The following is a 21,960-nucleotide window of genomic DNA, read 5'->3' on the forward strand; positions in this document are numbered from 1 at the left end:
ATAAAAGAAGAGCCCTCCATCCAAAATTATATAAAGTAAATACAGTAAGTAAAAATGTTAACATTAATACACTCAGTGTGAGACTGTGTGATGTACTAGTGTTTGTTGTATTATCCTTTGTAATTTGTAGTGCCCTCCAAAATAAACTTTCTTTAAAAAAGGGAAAATAAGTAGACTGGATAGGAAGTAGATACATTATAATATCTATCAAGAAGATGGGCTATGAGATTATATTATAAACTATAAATATAAACTAGTATATAGGTGAAGCTGCTCAGTCATGTCCGACTCTTTGCGACCCTGTGGACTGTAGCCCACCAGGCTCCTCCATCCATGGGGTTCTCCAGGCAAGAATACTGGAGTGGATTGCCATTTCCTTCTCCAGGGGATCTTCCCGACCCAGGGATCGAACCCAGGTCTCCCGCGTTGCAGGCAGACACTTTAACCTCTGAGCCACCAGGGAAGCCATATATATGGGATGAATAAACAACTAAGTCCTACTATATAGTATAGGCAACTATATTCAATATCTTGACATAAACCATAATGGAAAGGAATAGTTAAAGGAATCTATCTATATATACAGTAGAAATTAACACACTGTAAATCAATTATACTTCAATAAAATAAAGAAAAAAAGATGGGCTATAAACATGAGGAGGATTTGGGGGTAAGAACAGTATTGGGAATGAAAGGTGCAGAAAGAAGTGGGGGGTGAAGGGAGATTTAAAAAGTTGTGTTTTAAAGACGAAGGCACATTAACATGTTCTAATACTGACTGGAAAAATTCTAGAAGAAAGGTTGAAAATTAAGAGATAAGGGATGAATGATGGAAAGAGGTCACTAAAGGTTAAGGAATGAGATACCTCATCTGTAATAGGTGGGAAGAAGATAGGGTGAAAGATGCAGGTACATTTATAGGTTCCATGAAGAGGAAATAAAAGCATTTGGATTCTTCGTGAGGAAAATGATGACATCAGGAGAGTCAGACAGATGTGTATGAAATCTGAAGTGGGTACCGGGAGAGGGAAATTACTATATATTCTAAGACTACAGGTAACATGAAATGCCCATTTATGATTGGGCATTGTGGAATTTAAAGTAATAACAATTGTTTTATTCATATAGTTTTGCTGACAGATGTCCCTAGGTGAACACCCCTTGCTTGCTCACGTATGTTTGAGAGCAGGCTCCTCATAAAAATACCTTTCAAATTGAGCAGTAACATCTTCCAGGTTCTGCACTGTACTGTTATGTTTTTCTTGCAAAAGCAGGGTGGCCTGAGTATAAGCAGCATTACTTTCCTCCAGTTCAGCTTCTTTCCTAAGAAAAAGGAATGGTTAAAAGATAAGATGCTAACTGCATCTTAATTTAATATACCATTTAATATACCGTTAGCTTAAGAAAGAGACTAGGATATACCTTCGACACTGTGAATCATATACCCCACATTGGACAGCTTAGATCTACATTCATGATCTATATCTGCTAGCATGTTTATTTACATGCAGCTTCATCTTATCTTTCCCATTCTTATTTTACTTTTGTTTTTATCCTAATTTACTTACTTTTATTTTCATACCATATGTACTTATGTAGGTAGTTTAAACACTTTTGGGGAAGAAATGAGATTAAAAAGACTCTAAGACAGAATCTTGGCAGCATCCAAGACTGAAGAATGTGAAGGATTATAAGTTAAGAAGCTCTTGGGTTGAATAAAATTTAATTCTCTGAATTAGGATATTTAGGGAACACTAGGTAGAGTTAAGGTAACTTCGTTTCTTAAAACGAAGGTCTTTTGAAAAAATAATTACAAGACTATGTAGATTTATTGTGACTATACCAATAACCCACAAAATAAATTACTAATTATTTAAAGATTCAACAACTTATTGAGGAGGCTATTTTGCCTAGACAGAATGGCTTTTAAGTCATCTTTATAACTATAGACTACAAATCTATACAGATTTCAAATATATGAATATTACATATTTCTACAATGGTGACAAACTTTATTTGACAGGCATATGAGCTTATAAGAGGTATTTTAAAGAACACATAGAACTAAAACTATAAGCAGCATTATTCGCTTAAAGGCTAAGTTGGACACTGAAACAGGATACACAATTATTCAAATTCATTCTGGAATGAGCATAGGATTTTAAAAATACACCCCACAGCTAAAAGCAATTAACTATTACTAAAGGATTTAAAATAAAAATACTTTTTCCTGCTCCCTAGAGGAATCTTGTCAACTTTTTTCTCTGAATCCTGAAATTTCCACACTGGAAAGGATCTTACAAATAATGTCATAAAACTCCTTTATTTTGTATCTAATGAAACAGAAAACAAAAGAAATTAAGACAGTCTTGCTCAGAATCACACATTTAACTAACAGATATAGTAATAAAATATTTATCTCCTGACCTTTGAACTGAGTTCTTTGAGTTAGAATAAATGATTATCTCATTTTTCTTTCTGAAATTGACATCATCCACTCAAGTTTCTTAATGTACCTGTTCCCTGAGGCTGGCTGCAGGATGAAACAATCCCCCTAATTACACTTTGGTACTATTTCCCAAAATGCAGGCATAGATAAAAAAATTTGGTGTTTTTTAAAATCACTAACCACTAAAAGAAAATAGAAAAGGGATTAATAAAAAAGCACCTAATAAGAGATAGATACATAGTTGTGATATAAGTGATGATTTTGTAAGGTTATGTCTAGTTACCTTTCTAGAAAATGTTTACTGCTGAGATCCCAAGAATTCAAGTATTTTTACAATTTGAACTCAAGAATCAACTTGAATACTGTAAATAAATGTGGAGGGCATATAATGTGAAAACAATATGAAATTAAATGAAAAAAAAGGCACTGGATCTCAGGCTTTCTACTTTTAATGATACATTTTTTTTAATTTCAGGATTTCCTCCAGTTCTGGTTGTTTCTTCCCCATTTTGGTTTTTGATTGCTATTTCTGAAGTGTTTGTGGCTCCCTCTTTGAACTTTAAATAAGAAAAGGGCATGGCTTCTGACTTGGGCTGTCACATACCTTTCTATCTGTACTTCCCGCACATGTACTTTACCTCTCTGTGTCTCTTTCTTATTTGTGGACTTCCCTGGTGGTCCAGTGGTTAAGAATCTGCCTGCTAATGTAGGAGACCATGGGTTCAGTCCCTGGTCTGGGAAGATTTCACATGCTGCAGGGCAACTAAGCCTGTGTGCCACAAGAACTGAGCCTACACTCGAGTCTGCATGGCAACTGCTGAACCCATGTGTTGTAACTACTGAAGCCTGGGTGCCCTAGAGCCCATGAAAGTAGCCCCTGCTCACAACCAGAGAAAGCCTGCATGCAGCAATGAAGACCCAGCACAGTCAAAAGTAAATAAAATTAAAAAAAAAAAAAAATTTTCTTATTTGTAAAATAATTCCAACCTCACCACTCACGATTGGTATGGGAATCCCAAGAGAATGTACTAGAAAATAACTTTTAATTATAAACATGAAGTCCTATTAATACGAACCCTTTCAGCTTTTCTTTGAGGCGTTTTAGTTCTGCAGCTCTAGATTCTGCTTCCTCTTCCAGTTGCTTAAGCAGGTTTTCAGCTTGTTCCTCCTTTTGCTGTAATTTATCCAGCTCATCCAAGGCCTGCTTTAATTCTCCCTCAAAGAGAGTTCTCTCTTTAATCATTTCTTCTTGAAAAGAACAGAGCTTCTGCTGAAGACCAGAAGATAATTCCTGCATATAGATAGAAAGCCAGCAAAATCATCTGAAAGGTTTTGACAATTTAATAAATAATTAAATTTAATAATCTGTGAGATTTTACTAAGGACAAGAGAGAAGTACAACTAATGAAGTATGGACACTAAACTCAAGAGCCTCTGAGAAACTTGAGAGATTCATATTCATTCTGTCATGGATTATATCCTACCCTCTGTTAAGATTGGGGTAAATGTTATTTCAGTTTTTTTCCTATGCAACACACACTTCTTAGACAACAAAAATTATATTCTACAATTGGCTTTTATCATATATTTTTCTCATATGATACTATATAAAGAGTATTATGATTCCAATGTTATATAGAAATATTTTAAAGTTATATAAGTAAATAAGAATAAGTAAATACAAGTAAATCACCATTGCAAAAAAAATTCTAACATTACAAAAAAAGGAAAAATTGACTTTGACTACTCCCCATTCCAATCAAGATAACCTCTACATTTTGCATTATAAGCTTTATGGTCTTTTTTTATATATGTACATTATTTTAAAACATAAATTAAATACACTATGTATAAAAAGGTCATTTAAAATATCATAAAAATAGTTGTTGAGGTCTTTTCAAGTCAGTATATACAGATCTACCTAATTCCTTTGTCATTGCAGATTGCCAACAATATAATATTTCACATTAGTTCACATGAGTACTTGCTTGCTTGACTAGTTCTCACCAATATATTATATTACCAAATGTTTTAATTTGTGCCAATCTTGGAAGTGGAAAAAAACACCAAAAGATTTCTTTGATTATTATGACAAGTACAGCATCTTCTCATTTTACAAGCTATCTGAATTTCTACTGCTAAGAATTTTCTATTTCCATCCTATGCCCATTAAAAAAACTTTTCTGTTTAATTAAAAAAATTTTTTTGGCAGCACTGAGAGCCATGCAAGATCTTCATTCCCTGACCAGGGATCAAACCTGTGACCCCTGTAGTGGAAGCTCGGAGTCTTAACCACTGGATCACCAGAATTATTATTATGATTTTTTAATGAACTTCCTGTGTTTCTCATTGATATATAAAATGTTCATGTAATCTGGATTTCAAAAAGTTACATTTTGTTTTTTGTCTAATTAGACACTCTTTTACCACAGAACTGTAAATGCCTACATAGTAATCTAACACAAGAATGTGCTGAAAAACAAATTAAAACAATTTTCCTATATTGTTTCAACTGTTGCTTAAATTTTTCAAATCATGAATGACTGTGGTGACATCAGTTAAATATGCAGCAAAGACATGATTACTTCCTCAGGATAAGAATCTAAAAGTAGAATTGTTGGATCAAAGGATATATACAATTTAAAGGTTTTCTGATACACAGGGAAATGTATGACATAAGAGAAGCACTAGGCTTTTTTAATATTGTAAACTACCTTCTCTTGTTGCAGAAGTGAATCCATTTGCAATACTTTTTGTTGTAGCTCTTCATGTTCTTGTTTTTCAAGAATAGACCTCTCTTTTAAGCTTTGTATCTCAGAATTTAGATTTTCGTCCCGTTCTCTGTTCCTATTGATGAGGTCTTCTAGAAAAGGAAAAATATTAACAATGGTGTAGTTAGATACTAATATTACCTTTGAAAAACCCAGCTTCCCAGGGTGGTTCAGAGCATAAAGAATCTGCCCACAATGCGGGAGACCCAGGTTCGATCCCTGGGTTGGGAAGGTCCCCTGAAGAAGGGAATGGCAATCCATTCCAATATTCTTGCTTGGAGAATTCCATGGACAGACGACCCTGGTGAGCTATAGTCCATGGGGTCACAAAGAGTCGGACACGACTGAGTGACGAACACACACACACACACACACACACACACACACACACACACACTCACACACACACATAGAGGTCAAGTACTTTCAAAGAGGGAAAAAAAATTCTGAAGTTCCTGTCATTATTACATATAAAACAGTATATACGTTATATAATAAAATCCTCAAACCTAGCTCTATGTATCTACCAATTTTAAATGGCTACCCAATGAGGAGGTCAAATGTATATATTTCAACCAAGATAAGCAATATAGTCAAATAAACAGATAACAAGTATCATAAAAGATAAAAATTCCCAGGCATAAAACAAAATTTTCATTGTTGTTTATGTAATTATTTAAAGTTGCTATAACATATCAGTACTTTTAAAAACTATCATAGGTAGTATTTATCTAAAGAAAATAGTACTATAGACAGTAGAATACCTTTTTCTTCTTCAAGCACCTGGTATTTAGACTTCATGTCTTCTATTTGTTTAGACAATATAGTAATATTTTCCTCAAGAGACTGCTTAAGGCTTAAAACTTCATGATTCTTCTCTTTCAGATTTTCTTCTAACTGGGCAATATCTAGCTTGTATTTTTCCACTTGATCTGATGCACAACTGCATTAAAACAAATTATATTGAAGAGCACATCTATTTAAGCAGAGGCAACATTAAATGAAAAGAGATGAAAATGATGTATTCATCGCACTTCAATAAAACAAAGTCCAAAAACTACTCTTCATATTACCTTATTTCTTCAATGTATTCTAAGAGCTTTTCTGTTTCAGATTTTTCATCAATCTTTTCCTTCTCTATTGAAACACTAAAAAAAAAATGCATACATTAATATACACAATAATCATACTTACTCTGTACCAGAGTAAGCATCTCTGGTACAGGGTAAGCCTCATTCTGGTACAGAGTAAGCTTACTCTACAGAGATGCTTACTCTGTGCCAGATACTGTTCTCTCAGGCAGGCTGACTCTAGGTTCTAAACTCCTAACCATTAGTTTGTGTGACCGCTCACGTTGACAATTTATGCAAGTAGGAGGCTCAAGTTTATTGTTTATTTTTTAAGTGAGAAAGCTTTCCAAATATATTCTGACAAAAGGATTATGATGATGAGAGTCTATATACAGTTATAGATCTGTAACACTCTGAGTGTATTAGAAACCACCTTTCCTGTAGCTTTCTTAGAATCCCCACCCACCACACATACAAAATAGAATTTTGTGTGCTTCAAAGCCTTTCTTCCAGGCTGCCTTTTATTCGGTTACTTATTGACAAAGGGGCAAGGGACTTTAGTAGATGTCTTACGAAAGGACATATATGAATGGTCAATAAGCACATAAAAAAGATGTCTGACATTAACAGCAACAAATTGAAAACATAGATGATATACTATTTTACATCCACTAGAAAGGCTGAAATCAGACAGGCTGACAAATATCAGTGCATATATGACTGTCAAGTCGATTCAGTCGTGTCTGACTCTTTGCAACCCTATGGACTATAGCCCACCAGGCTCCTCTGTCCATGGGATTCTCCAGATAAGAATACTGGAGTGGGTTGCCATGCCTGCCTCCAGGACAAATATTGGTGAGGATATGGAATGAATGGAACCATCATGCATTGTGAAGTGGGAGTGTAAAATTGTATAAACTCTTTGAGCTTTTGAAAAAGCATTACATGGGACTTCCCTGGTGATCCAGTGGCTAAGACTCCATGCTCCCAATAAAGAAGGCCCAGGTTCAATCCCTGGCCCAGGTTAGATCCCACATGTCACAACTAAAGATCCTGCATGCTGCAACTAAGACATGGCACAGCCAAATAAATAAATAAACAACAAAACAAACAACATAGAAAACATACGTACATACTATGACCTTGAAATTCCACTCCTAGATACTTACTCAGAGAGACAAAAACCTTTGTCTACAAAAAGGTAAATATAGTAGTCTTATTGACAATAGTCAAAAATTGGAAACCCAAGTACTGATCAATAGGAGAGTAATGAACAAATGGAGGTATATTCGTATAGTGGAATACTACTCAGAAATGAAAGAAACATGTAATACACACAATATGGATGAATCTTGACTCTGCACTTTCAATACAAAGCGCATGGGTTTGAGACCTGGTCAGGGAACTAAGAGCCTGCAAGATGTGCAGCATGTCCAGGAAAAAAAAAAAAAGAAGCCACATATATACATATGTGCATGCATGTGATGATAAATATCCCCAAAAAGGTCAAATTAACTTACAATGATGGAAGTCAGAAAGTGGGTGCAGGGGTGGGGGGTAACTGTGGGGAGGAACAGGGAGCAGGAAGGAGCACGAGGGGACTTTCTGAGGGAATGACAGTGTTCTCTATCTTGTTTGGGTGGTGGTTACATAGGAGTACACAATTGTCAAGTCACTAAAATGAATACTTACGATCTCTGCATGTTACTGTATGCAAATTACAGTTGAGTAATTAAAAGAAGTCTAGGATTGTAAATTATTCATAGCTTCCTGTATCAATGCTTCTCAGTTTCAGTCTCATTACAACCTCCATAAGATTATGTGCCTTTCCTCAACACTGATACAGAAGATGTACAAACATAATACATTCATATTTCTTTTCAGCATAAAATGTTGAGGAATGATTAGGGTTCAGCTGTTACTTAGGAAGAGAAATAGGGCAAGTAGAGGCAGGCAGTGAGATGAGTATGGAGTAATAACCAGCCAAGAAAGCCAAGTACAAAACTGGTTACACAACGTAACCTCTTTTCTTTTAGTCACTCACAGTTTCCCCTCAAGTTGTACTATTTTCTCCTGAGACTCCACGAGGTTCTTCTGGGTGAGCTGCAGCTTCACCTCCATGCCTTCTTGTTTAGCCATCATGCTCTACACAACAGAAATACCTGTTTTAGGAAATGAGAACTTGTTCAGATCCCCAGCTCCAGAAAACTTACCTAAGGTATCACTCACCCGCATCTTGGTTTCTCTTTTGTTTCTCAGTTTCATCAACTCAAGGCTTAGAATTCTCAAATTCTTCTGGTTATTATCTTCAGAAAACTGAGTAGAGCAAACACATAAAAAATTGAGAAATATTTTCTACTAAAGTTGTGTAAAAATCACTTAAGTATTGAGTATTCTATCTATTATAGAGACTACTATTTGCTTACAACATACTTTAGTAGAGAAAAGTATCCTTAACCCACACCAGGATTACTGGCTTTATACTACTTCTATTCTTGTCCCTCCTTTTCCTTTATGTGACTTTCTGGTCTACTTTTGAAATCAGCTTCAGTGATTATTTATCTGTATATGCTGGGAAGTCTACTGTGTGGCTCTAAAACAAGATTTTTGCAGAGTTTTGTCTGTAAAAATTGGTTAATTCAAGTGTGTTTGCTTAACAAACTGCATTTGCATTGTTTCATCTACTTCGAAATATGCAGACTACAGGGTCCATCACAGGCCTAATAAATGATAATCTCCCTAAGTGAGGCTCAGGAATCTGTCTTGCCTGTGCTTAATTCTTATGCATCCTTACTCCCTTTGTAAGCAAAGAGCCCAGCATGTTATAGGCCCTGAATAATAGATTCTTATTAAGCTGAACGGTGATTTACAGCTTCCTGCCACTTCTATAAAAAGGAGGATGACCATGTTAAGTCCTTTAAGATCTATTAGTTTATTGATAAACACAATTTATCTACTGAGCATATTTAGTCCACACATTTATTCATTTTCTACTGTATTCCCAAAGAGATTTAAGACAGAGGCCTGCTATCATGCTATTATTTATTGCAGAGAAAGATCTTTAAAGATACTTCTAGATGTAAATTCTAAAACGTTATTAGTGGTCTTACTAATTGGGAGTGACTTTGAAAGAGGGTGAGAAAATGTCAGATGTTAAAACAAAAAGTAAATGATTGTTTATATTCTCTTATGTGCCAGGCACCATAATAAACAAGATGCAATAATAATTCCTATTGGGAGTGGCTTAATATTTAATGTACATTTATTGACGTTAAATGACTAAATTAGGCCTAAAATTCCCAAACAGCTCTATGAGGAAAAAAAAAAATAATTGTTTTTTATTCAATTGTAAAGATTATGAGGTTCAAATACCTTAGATTTTAGGAGCTCATTAGTCCTGGTTAATTCAATAAGCTGTTTTTCCAGTGAAGCATTACTTGCAGAGAGAGATGTTTTTTCCCTGACGGCAGCGTTTAGCTTTGCTTCCATCTTCTCCACTTCAGCTTCCAGATCCTGGATCCGCCTGTCCTGAGCTCCACGCTCCTGCACAAGAATCCGGATCTGGACAGGAACAAGGAGATGAAATGAATAACTCCCGTATTACTGCCAATACAGTTACTAGATGCTGTCCTGTGCTGTTCTTAGTCCCTCAGCTGTGTACAACTCTTTGTGACCCCATGGACAGTAGCCCGCCAGGCTCCTCTGTCCATGGGGATTCTCCAAACAAGAATACTACACGGAGTTTCCATGCTCTCCTCCAGTACTAGGTACTAATGATAATCAAAACATTAAAGTTCTAGAAAAACCTCTGATTGTGATATGATGTTCTTCAATAGTCTTAGATGTTTGAGCAATCATATTTACTTTATGACACATCTTGAAAATCTGTAAGCATTTTAAGAACAGAGAATTCAAACTGCCATAAACTTCTAGGTGTAATTATACTGTTTATTTACTTTTAAGGCATTGCTACCTATAAAAGTTCTTCTTTTCTCTAGTTCTAATTATAGGAATTCAAATTACAGCTTAAAATGCTAAACACCTTTATTTCTGGGAAAACAGAACAGGGCTTATGGGTAGGGTGTGGTAGGCATTAGCAAGCCATCATACTGATGCAACTAATGGGTAAAAACCAAAACGAAAATAAAAAACACATTATTTGTCAACAGGAAATGTGGAAGCCAGAAGATAATAAAATGTTTAAAATGTATGGGAAAATCTGCCAATATAAAATTCTATTCCCAATGAAAATAGCCTTTAAATATGAAGGTGATATACAGACATTTTTCAGAGGGAAAAAGCAAAAAAGAGCTGAGAATATCTGTCAACAGTAGAACTGCACAACAAGAAATATTAAAGGAAATTCTTTAGGCTGAAGGAAATGATCTAAGGACTGACAGACTGACAATAAAGGTAACAGAAAAGGTTTACCATGTAAACATTAGATAAATGAAAGCTGGCATGGCTAAGTTAATATTATACAAAGCAGACTTAAGGCAAACATTATTACTAGTAACAAAGAAATTTTATGGTCAAAAGGTTATTTTAAGAGAAGATATAATCTTAAATTTTCATGCACAACAGTAATATTGTAACAAATATACAAAGTCAAAACTGACAGAATTAAAAAGAAATTAATCCACAGAGCTGAAAGTCTAAAAATACCTTTCTCAGAACTAATAAACACACAAAAATATCAGTACAAATAATAGATTTGAAGAAAACTATTAAATGACTTGAACTAATTGATGTATATAGACCACTATAACCAACAAGTGCATTTACATTCTTTTCTAGTGCATATAAAACATTTACCACAATACACTTTATGGCTTCCCTGATAGCTCAGTTGGGAAAGAATCAGCCTGCAATTGCAGGAGACCCCAGTTTTGATTCCTGGGTCAGGAAGATCCGATGGAGAAGGGATAGGCTACCCACTCCAGTATTCCTGGGCTTCCCCTGTGGCTCAGCTAGTAAAGAATCTGCCCGAAATGTGGGAGACCTGGGTTTGACCCCTGGGTTGGGAAAATCCCCTGGAGAAAGGTAAAGCTACCCACTCCAGTATTCTTGCCTAGAGAATTTCATGGACTGTAAAGTCCATGGGGTCGCAAAGAGTCACTTTCACTTCACTTCAAAATAGACTTTATGCTCGGTATAAAAGTATCAGGAAAGCACAGCTATATTAAGTCACATAAAAAGCATTCTCTAGGGGCGGGGAATAAAAAAAAAAAAAAAAAAGCATTCTCTACTCTTACTGGCTTTGTATTCAAACTTATCTCAGTATTCTAAGCCAATAATACTTAACTAAAAATATATCAAGCACCACTTACATATATGACTGTGAACTAGATGCTAGGAACTGAACGAGATTTAAGATTCCCAACTGTAAGAGTCTTTATTCTTACATTATTGGTTTACAATCAATGTCCATAGCATAGTACTATAAAGCAGAAAAAAGAACATTTAAGACTATCTACATCACACTTTTTTCAGTTAAAGAAGTATAAAGAAGGGTTTGTAAACTCAAATGCCTACATGACCAAGTAGACAATATAAAAGAGCCAGGTGAGGACTGACAGCAAATGCGACATCTAAAGAAGGCAACCCAGGTAGATGCAACCTATTATTACTTTTAGAATGGATAAGCAACAATGTCCTATTGTATAGCACAGGGAACTGTATGATCTCCTGGGATAAACCACAATGGAAAAGAATATTAAAAAAAAGTTAAAAAAAAAAGAATGTTTTTGTGTAAAATGTGTAGAACTAAGTCACTTTGCTGTACTGCAGAGATTTGTACAACATTAAGTCAATTATACGTCAATTAAAAAATATAATTAAAAAAAAAAAAGAAGGCAACCTTGCACAAGCCTAGTAGATTCCCCTGGAGGGGAAGACAGAAATTGTCCTGTGAGATCTTTTTATTCTGCAACAGTAGTCAGAAATCTAAGTTTGTTTTCCATGAAATTTTGCTTTTAAATTAAATGTTGATATTTAATTCAAATTACCCAAACAAACAACAAATACTTGGGGGGGTTAAATAATATATAGCAGCATTTGTAAAAAATTTTTATTCTAAAAGATTAAGTAACTGATACAAATGACTAGTTCTAACTCTGGAACTGCCACTCCCTTATCAGCTATCTCCAGAGACACTTAGTTATTAAATCTCTAAGTATTTACCCCTACATCACAGGCATGTGTCCTCAATAAAATGATAGCTAATGTTATTAAAATAGATACAATAAAGGATCAGAGAAACAAGGGCAGAGATTTTCAAAGTTATCTTGACATATTCCTGGCCTAAGCCAACATTTAACTGTAATCAATGGAAAATTTTAATATGTCTACCAGAAAGAGTTGGTCAGTAGTGGAAATGTAGAAAAAAGACTGCCAGAAAAGCAAAGCTGGCAGTGACCTGCCTGGCCCTGCTTACAGAAGTAAACAGGTTTTTTATAAATAGCTAGTGTGAAGCTGCTGTACAGCAGAGAGTTCAGCTCAGGGCTCTGTGATGACCTAGAGAGGTGGGATGGGAGGGAACCTCAGGAGAGAAGGGACAAGTGTATACACATAGCTGATTCACTATGTTGTACGGAGGAAACACAACATTGTAAAGCAATGGTACTCATCCATATACATACACACACATATACATATATGTTAAAAAAAAAAAAGTAAGCAGGTTTTTAGGGTTAGTTTTGCTCAAAAAGATTTATTCTACGGTAGAAATGCACTGTTCAGTGTGGTAGCCCCTCTCCACAAGTGCCTATTGAGCAGGTGAAGTGCGACTAGTGGAACTGAATTCTTAATCTTATTTAAATAGTCACGTGTGGTGAATGGCTACCGTATCGGACAGTACACACGCAGTTGGTCATTTTATCCTTGAGAAAGGATATACTTTAGTGCAGAGATGCATTAAGTTAGCACAACTCCACTGCAATTCAACTAACCTGCTACGATTTCATGCTTACCAAGCAATTCTCTAGGTAGTTACTATCTTAACACAGAGATTAGCATGTAGGAATAGTGTATGCTATGAGGAAAGGTAAACATTTGATCCACATACAAACTAAAATACTGAGCTTTACTTATCAGTTTTTCATGACATAGATGATCTTATATCCCTCCCTTAGTATGCTAACTGTATACTACATTGACAATCAAGGTCTACAATATGGTATCCAAGCCAACGATTGGTTACCCTGTGGGTACCAGTCTGGATGGTACATATGTTTCATTATCTGACCCCTCAAACAGCAACAGAATCCTTGTCTATGTTTTTCAGTAACTTAAACGTATTGCTCACCTCTTTTTCCAACATCTTCAAATCTTTATCATTCTTCTGAGATTCCTTCTATTTAAAAATCAAAGAACAGTGACAATCAGCTTTAAGTGCCACAAATATCATAGCCAATTTTGATTTTTAGTAGTCAGGAAAGATTAAGGGTTCTAAAAGATTAATTTCTATTTTAAACATTTCATTAAATCTAGTAAATATTTTGTAGGTGATTTATCTAGCCAATGAAGGAGAAGTTTCTTCAAATCTTAAAATATTTCAGGTTTGAATGTTTTTAGCCCAATAGATTAGACTTTTGCTAACAAGTTCAGTGAAAATAACAGGTCTTCTTTTCTAGTGTTAAATAATACATTCTGAGTATTTTATTATACTGTCTCAGAAGAAAAAAAAGACTTTTAAAAAGAGATACCAACTTAAACCTAGATCCACAAAACAAAAAATAAAACAAATGCAAAGACATGAAGAAAAACTGAAATAGTACAAACTGATTCTAATCTACTCATTGCCTTTATTCTCAGTAAGATGTGTTTTTTACATATCTTTTTATATTCACCAGTCTTTGTGAGATAATGGCCAAAAACAGAATATCTATCTTTTCCATCTACAGATGGAAGAAGTCATAAACATCTTGAACAAAATGCATTTTATATATTTCTAACATGGCGGTTGGCCTGTCACATGTTTAATTTCCCACCTGATGGCATTTTCTAGGAAGGTCAAGAAAATGAAATAGGCCTTCCTTGAAGGCCTATTATGTAGGAGTTTAACACAAACTTGTATGTAATTTAGTTTTGGTTTGGGAATTCTGCAATTAATTTAAAATTTCAGAACTGTTTATCCAAGAAATTCAAGTCAAGAAATTTACATCAATTTCTAAAAAAGGATGCTTCTATCAGTGCTGTCCATAAAGATATAATGTAAGCCATGCACATGTTTTCAAATTTTCTGATAGCCATATTTAAAAGAAAAAGTTTTAATAACACATTTCACTTTACCCAAAATATCAAAAGTATATTTCAACATGTCATTAGTATAAAATTATTAGCAAGATATTTTATACTTTTGGTACTAAGTCTTCAAAATTTGCTGTATATTTTATACTTATATTATTGTTTAGGGGCTAATAGTGTCCTTAAGTAGTCTTTTGCGATTCCATGAACTGTAGCCTGCTAGGCTCCTCTGTCCATGGGATTTCCCAGGAAAGAATACTGGAGTGGGTTGCATTTCCTTCTCCAAGGGATCTTACCGATCCAGGAATCGAACCTGTATCTCCTGCATTGGCAGGTGGATTCTTTACCACTGAGCTACTAGGAAAGCCCATTTTATACTTCTAGTACATATCAATTCAAGTGCTAAATTTTCAATAGAAATATCTAACTATATTTATTTATTTTAAAAATATTTACTTTATTTGGCTGTGCCAAGTCTTAGTTGTGGCACGCAGGGTGTTTAGTGGTGGCTAATTTTATTATTATTTAATTTTAATTAATTGTGTAGTTAGAAACTGATACTTGATTCTGTTGATATTTCTAATATCTAACTATATTTAGACTTCACAAAACATAGAGATGAAAAAGTAGATTCACATATCCAAGTTATTCCAAAAACACGTAGGAAGTACAACTGAACTGAATATCAGTTTTTAATAACACATTAATTAAAATTCAGTTCAGTTCAGTTGCTGAGTCGTGTCCGACTCTTTGTGACCCCATGAATTGCAGCACGCCAGGCCTCTCTGTCCATCACCAACTCCCAGAGTTCACTCAAACTCATGTCTATCGAGTCGGTGATGCCATCCAGCCATCTCATCCTCTGTCATCTTCTTCTCCTCCTGCCCTAATCCCTCCCAGCATCAGAGTCTTTTCCAATGAGTCAACTCTTTGCATGAGGCGGCCAAAGTACTGGAGTTTCAGCTTTAGCATCATTCCTTCCAAAGAACACCCAGGACTGATCTCCTTTAGAATGGACTGGTTGGATCTCCTTGCAGTCCAAGGGACTCTCAAGAGTCTTCTCCAACACCACAGTTCAAAAGCATCAATTCTTCGGCACTCAGCTTTCTTCACAGTCCAAGTTTCACATCCATACATGACTACTGGAAAAACCATAGCCTTCACTAGACAGACCTTTGTTGGCAAAGTAATGTCTCTGCTTTTCAATATGCTACCTAGGTTGGTCATCCTTCCAAGGAGTAAGGGTCTTTTAATTTCATGGCTGCAATCACCATCTGCAGTGATTTTGGAGCCCCCAAAAATCAAGTCTGAGACTGTTTCCACTGTTTCTCCATCTATTTCCAACGAAGTGATGGGACCAGATGTCATGATCTTAGTTTTCTGAATGTTGAGCTTTAAGCCAACTTTTTCACTCTCCTCTTTCACTTTCATCAAGAGACTCTTTAGTTCCTCTTCAGTTTCTGCCATAAGGGTGGTGTTATCTGCATATCTGAGATTGATTGATTACTGATATTTCTCCCGGAAATCTTGATTCCAGATTGTGCTTCTTCCAGCCCAGTGTTTCTCATGAGGTACTCTGCATAGAAGTTAAATAAGCAGGGTGACAATATACAGCCTTGACATACTCCTTTTCCTATTTGGAACCAGTCTGTTGTTCCATGTCCAGTTCTAACTGTTGCTTCCTGACCTGCATATAGATTTCTCAAGAGGCAGGTCAGGTGGTCTGGTATTCCCATCTCTTGAAGAATTTTCCACAGTTTATTGTGATCCACAAAATCAAAGGCTTTGGCATAGTCAATAAAGCAGAAATAGATGTTTTTCTGGAACTCTCTTGCTTTTTCTATGAGCCAGTGGATGTTGGCAATTTGATCTCTGGTTCCTCTGTCTTTTCTAAAACCAGCCAGGAATCAGCAAACTAAAATAGACTGGAATGGGTGAATTTAACTCAGATGACCATTATATCTACTACTGCGGGCAGGAATCCCTTAGAAGAAATGGAGTAGCCATCATGGTCAACAAAAGAGTCCGAAATGAAGTACTTGGATGCAATCTCAAAAAACGACAGAACGATCTCTGTTTGTTTCCAAGGCAAACCACTCAATATCACAGTAATCCAAGTCTATGCCCCAACCAGTAATGCTGAAGAAGCTGAAGTTGAACGGTTCTATGAAGACCTACAAGACCTTCTAGAACTAACACCCAAAAAAGATGTCCTTTTCATTATAGGGGACTGGAATGCAAAAGTAGGAAGTCAAGAAACACCTGGAGTAACAGGCAAATTTGGCCTTGATATACTGAATGAAGCAGGGAAAAGGCTAAGAGTTTTGCCAAGAGAATGCACTGGTCGTAACAAACACCCTCTTCCAACAACACAAGGGAAGACTCTACATATGGACATCACCAGATGGTCAACACCGAAATCAGATTGATTATATTTTTTGCAGCCAAAGATGGAGAAGCTCTATACAGTCAGCAAAAACAAGACTGGGAGCTGACTGTGGCTCAGATCATGAACCCCTTATTGCCAAATTCAGACTTAATTAAAATCAAATAATGCTAAAAATCTAATTTTTCATTTTCAAGTGCTAAGTAGCTACATGTGGTTTACCACTTTCATACTGGACAACCACAGTTTTGTTTTTTTTTTTTTTTTAATAGAATAAGAGATTTAGGTAATTGTCAAGTGAATAAACAAGAATAAGCTTAGCTTATAGCTTTGGTTTTCTAACCAAAGAGCTTGGGAACTCTTTCCCAACTCTGAATCTTTTTCACATTTAAATACCAAATTGTACAAGTCATTAAGAAAGTACAACTTGCTTTATGAACTAACGGAAACAGTAACAGTACACTCCTGCACAAGTCCTAACATAAAGATATTAAGGATTTAATCTCCTCCCACTCCGTGGCAGTTTCTGAATGGCAAACCCTTGTGGACATTAGAATGGTTTTTTCTTTTCCTTCATCAATATTTACCCTCCCCTTACTTTGTAAAGTCAAATCATGATAACTCAAAAAATCAAAGCATTACATAATTTTTAAGGGCTCACTAGGTATTATATAGCTTATCCATCTATAGGAATGACTGAGAAGTGGAGACCATTTTGTAATTCTGAACTAAGGGTACATTTAAACACAATATATTTAGTAATGACATAGGCTGATAAGTAAAACTTACTAGAGTTCCAATGATAATGTTTTACTCATTTATAGATTTATTGATTACCTTAATTTATAAACTGAACTTACTCTAGTCAAATATAATACCTTTCAGAAATGTTTTTATGATACAGTTGATGAACCAGCTAGAATATAAGGGCACCTCACCTTTAATCCTGAAGTCTTGACTTTTCTTGCTGAAACAGGCAAGGTAGTTTCTTTGTCAACGTTAAGATTTTGTTGTGATTCTGCTATAAAATGAATTGTACAGATCATGTTTCGTGCTTACGTGTTTGAAGTACAGACAAAATACCAATTCCCAAATTCCTTATAGAAACTATTAGTGAAGCAATATAAAATTATTGTTTTCTTGATTGTACATTTTCAAGTACTTAGTTGCACAAATGACACATTTCTTTACACATTTTAACACTTTCTTGATTTTCCTAATATTCCCTCTAATATTCTCCAAGAGGATTAATGTAATTACCAAAAGGAAAACTACATGTCTATGTGAGTGTCTTACTTAATTTTTCTGGTTATATGACAGTGTAATGATAAAAGTGTTATTCAGAAGTCGACCCTTTTGTATATCTATCAATTAAGAAAATTTAAATATAGTTGTAGCTTCATATTTTTAGAAATGTTATAGCATCTTTAAATTTAAATAATGTTATCCTTAACTTCAAAATTTACAAGATCATATAACCATTATTCTATTTTGGGATCCATTACCTTTTTGCTTTTGAAATCTTTGTGACTTCTGAAAGGATACTGGTCCTTTCAATACTTCTGAAGTTTTAACATCATAAGCACCTGGGGATGGTGCACATCCTAGAAGAAAAATAAAACATTAAAATCTCATCTAATGTGACTTACATGTTAACATGTTTTACAAAAATCATATATCATTTATATGTGGAATCTAAAAATTAATACAAATGAATCCATATGCAAAGCAGAAACAGATTCACAAACACAAAAAACAAACTTACAGTTACAAAAGTGTAGGAGGTAGAGGGATAAATTATAAGTATGGGATTAATACATACAAACCACTAGACATAAAACAGATAAACAACAAGGATATACTGTACAGCACAGGGAATTATATTCACTATCTTATAATAACCTATAATAGAAAATAAGTCAGAAAAAATATAATTGAGTCACTTTTCTGTACACGTAAAACTAACACAATATCATAAATCAACTATACTTCAATTAAAAAAAGTAATAGTAAAGTGAGTAGCATAAATGTAAAAATACATTAATAAATTTCTTTTCTAATTAAAAAAATGACATAAAGTAACTTATTCACAAAACAGAAACAGATTTCAAAAACAAACATGTACCAAAGGGGAAATGTGGAGAGGAGGGATAAATTAGAAGCTTGGGATTAACATACACATAATACTATATATAAAACAGATCTCCAACAAAGACCTATTATATAGCACAGGAAACTCTACTCAATATTCTGTAATAATCTATATAGGAAAAGAATCTGAAAACCTATAAATATATGTATAATTGAATCACTATGCTGCACACCTGAAACTAACACAACATTGTAAATCAATTATACTCTAATACATTTTTTTCAAATGCTTCATTTTCAAATGTAAAATTAGCACATTTGATATTATAAAGTAGGCCTCTCTGTGAAGAACAGTATCATTATCTTCCCAGTGATATTTATTTCAGTTAGGTCAAAGGAACACAGACAACTCAGCAAAACAACAAAGACAGTCTTGGGATGGACATGTCCAGTCTTGAGATGAACATGTCAGAACAAGAAACACAGCTGTTAGTAAGAACTGAATTAAGAAATAAAATATTTGGAATCAAATCTATTCAAAGAGAGTCACTGAGATTTTAGAAATTATGCTACTAAAAATGTCTAGCCCTGAAGATTTAGCTTGGAATAAAAATTTAGTGATGATCCATCTGTGTCTAATATCAGTACATTAGGAAATCTATAAAGCCATGCTATGCAAAGTACAAACTACACTAGACTGTATTTCTATGTTCCAGCAATTTATGCTGTATAACCTCATGTAACTAGAGTCTCAGATCAAAGGTATTTCCATGTACTTATGCAAAGATGACTTGAGATCTGGCTCTTAATTACTTTAGATCTCAGTCTGGATGTCACCTCTTCCATTTTCTCCAAATGCCCACATCAAGCTAGAACCTCCATTCCATAGCAGCTTGCACGTACTATTCCTATTGCAGAACTTCCTGCAGTTTTGTAATGGCCTATACTAATGTACTTATCCATCTCCCACCTTAGACAAAACTGCTTGAAGTTAGGGACAGTCTCAATCACATCCCTACCCTCAGTATTTACCTCAAGGTAGAGTTTGGTAGTGTGGCAGAGAAAACAGAAAGTCCCTGGGGATGTAGGATTGGGAACAGAGTTTTGTATAGTAATCAGTTAGATTAGGGTTCAAATCCAGATTTGTCTGTCAATCTGGTATGATAATTTTATACCTATAAACTGCCTTTACCAATCTTTTTTCTTTTACGCCTGAATGGGACATTCAAAAGAAATTCACAAGTCCACACCAAAAGCAATAGTAAATCTGGTATGATAACAGTATGGGCCAGGTACTTGGTAGCCACAGGGAGAAGATGATGAATAAGAACATTATACTCTCTCCTTTTCCAATCTAACTTTAAGACCCTTGGAAAGTTATTTCTATGTGAGACTGTTCTTCATTCATGAAACAGGGCTAAAAGAATAGTATCTACCTCATACTTTGGTTGTTTGAATTACTGGAGTAACATAAAATCATTGCAGTGCCTAATACACACACTAAGCATCAAATAAATGGTCACTTATTATTAATAAAGCTGTGAGCCTAAAGTTTTATGTAATTGTCAAAACCAGTTCAATATATTATAAAGCAAACAAATCTCCTAAAAGGACACAATGACATAACTTAGAGTAGTTCTTTGAATGTTTGACAAATTATATGGTCCTTAAGTCTTTAGTTAAAAAATAAGCTTGTGTTGATCCAATTCTTCACTGGCCTTCCTTTGTGAGCAGGGTGATGCTCATTTCCGTTTGTATGTTATTTGACAGAAATTAAGATGTAATGAGAGACTTAAAAAGTGTACATTATAATGGATAAATCATGAGCTGTGATGTTAAGTTCTGTCACCTGCAGGCTGCTCAGTAGTTACAACCCCCCTTAGTTTCCTCACCTGTAAAATGAGAACAATTGTACACGCCTCCCCTGGCTGTTGGAAAGAATAAACCAGACCCAGTAAGGAAGACCTTAGCACAGTCCCTGAATACAGTTAGCATCCACTGGGCTCAGGAGCACAGGATGGATTCATGCAGGCCTGGTTTCAGGCCCCTGTTCTGCCAGTTCAGTTGTATGACAGTGAGCAAATGTAAGCTTCCATTCTTTTATGGATAAAATAATGAATATTACGGATTTGGGAGAATTGCTCCCTTTACTTCATCTATAGTGTTTTCAGTAAGTGCTACTGCCATAATTTTATACCTATAAACTGCCTTTACCAATCTTTCTTCTTTTACGCCTGAATGGGACATTCAAAAGAAATTCACAAGTCCACACCAAAAGCAATAGTAAAATATATGTATGTGTATATACGCACACATATATACAAGTGAGGACTCCGGACTTGATCAACAGCTACCAATGCTTCCTAATTCCTATTCCCTTCCCTTGGCTTTAGCTTCTCCACAGCACTAATTGTATATTGGCTGCATTCTCCAACTGAATTAAACTCCATGGAGCAGAGACTTTGCTTCGCTCACTGTTATATCCTTAACCTCAATAGTGCCTGGCAAGTACTAAATGTTTAGCATGTGTTTCAGGAAAATGGATCGATTTAACGAGCCCCATCCCAGCCGTAAAAATCGCCTATTTGCCTCTGATGAAGGGAACCCAAGCAGGACAAGGGGCGTGAGAGCATATCCTGTTCCCCAGCACTTTTTCCCGTACGCACCAGAAGGGTCATTGAATCGTTTCAGGGGCGCCTTAGGGAAGGACATGCTGACGACCAGCTCCGCAAAACCGAAGATCTCTACCGGTCTACGGCTACTATCCTGCGGGTTGTTTAGGCCTGTTGGCTTCAAATTCAAATCGCCCCACTTAACTCCCGCCCACCGACGTCAGCCAATCGGAACGCCAAAGACCAAAAAGCTTGCATCCTCGGCTCTCGCTGCGTTACATTACTTGACCCGTTTAGGCCACCATCCAATAGGAGGCTACTACTGTCTCCTCTC

At 35.4% G+C, this 21,960-nt stretch overlaps 1 protein-coding gene across 4 annotated transcripts in view; it reads right to left on the bottom strand.

Moving 5' to 3' along the window:
- Positions 1–21,927, bottom strand: part of HMMR (hyaluronan mediated motility receptor) — a 33,446-nt gene extending 11,519 nt beyond the window's left edge. The window contains exons 1-12 of one of the 4 annotated variants that reach the window (XM_027545749.1): positions 21,681–21,927; positions 18,429–18,527; positions 17,862–17,941; positions 13,597–13,641; positions 9,663–9,851; positions 8,520–8,606; positions 8,335–8,435; positions 6,294–6,368; positions 5,985–6,163; positions 5,164–5,312; positions 3,526–3,740; positions 1,207–1,323 (exon numbers count right to left, since the gene is read on the bottom strand). In XM_027545749.1, the coding sequence (XP_027401550.1) occupies positions 1,207–1,323; positions 3,526–3,740; positions 5,164–5,312; positions 5,985–6,163; positions 6,294–6,368; positions 8,335–8,435; positions 8,520–8,606; positions 9,663–9,851; positions 13,597–13,641; positions 17,862–17,941; positions 18,429–18,527; positions 21,681–21,726 (1,382 nt within the window). In that variant the 5' untranslated portion in view covers positions 21,727–21,927. Of the gene's footprint in view, positions 1–1,206; positions 1,324–3,525; positions 3,741–5,163; positions 5,313–5,984; positions 6,164–6,293; positions 6,369–8,334; positions 8,436–8,519; positions 8,607–9,662; positions 9,852–13,596; positions 13,645–17,861; positions 17,945–18,428; positions 18,528–21,680 lie in introns of all 4 variants that reach the window. The other 3 variants (XM_027545748.1, XM_027545747.1, XM_027545745.1) reach the window with 3 other exon arrangements.
- Positions 21,928–21,960: the final 33 nt, after the last annotated feature.

Source organism: Bos indicus x Bos taurus, chromosome 7 (genome assembly GCF_003369695.1).
Source record: "Bos indicus x Bos taurus breed Angus x Brahman F1 hybrid chromosome 7, Bos_hybrid_MaternalHap_v2.0, whole genome shotgun sequence".
NCBI classification, from domain to species: domain Eukaryota; kingdom Metazoa; phylum Chordata; class Mammalia; order Artiodactyla; family Bovidae; genus Bos; species Bos indicus x Bos taurus.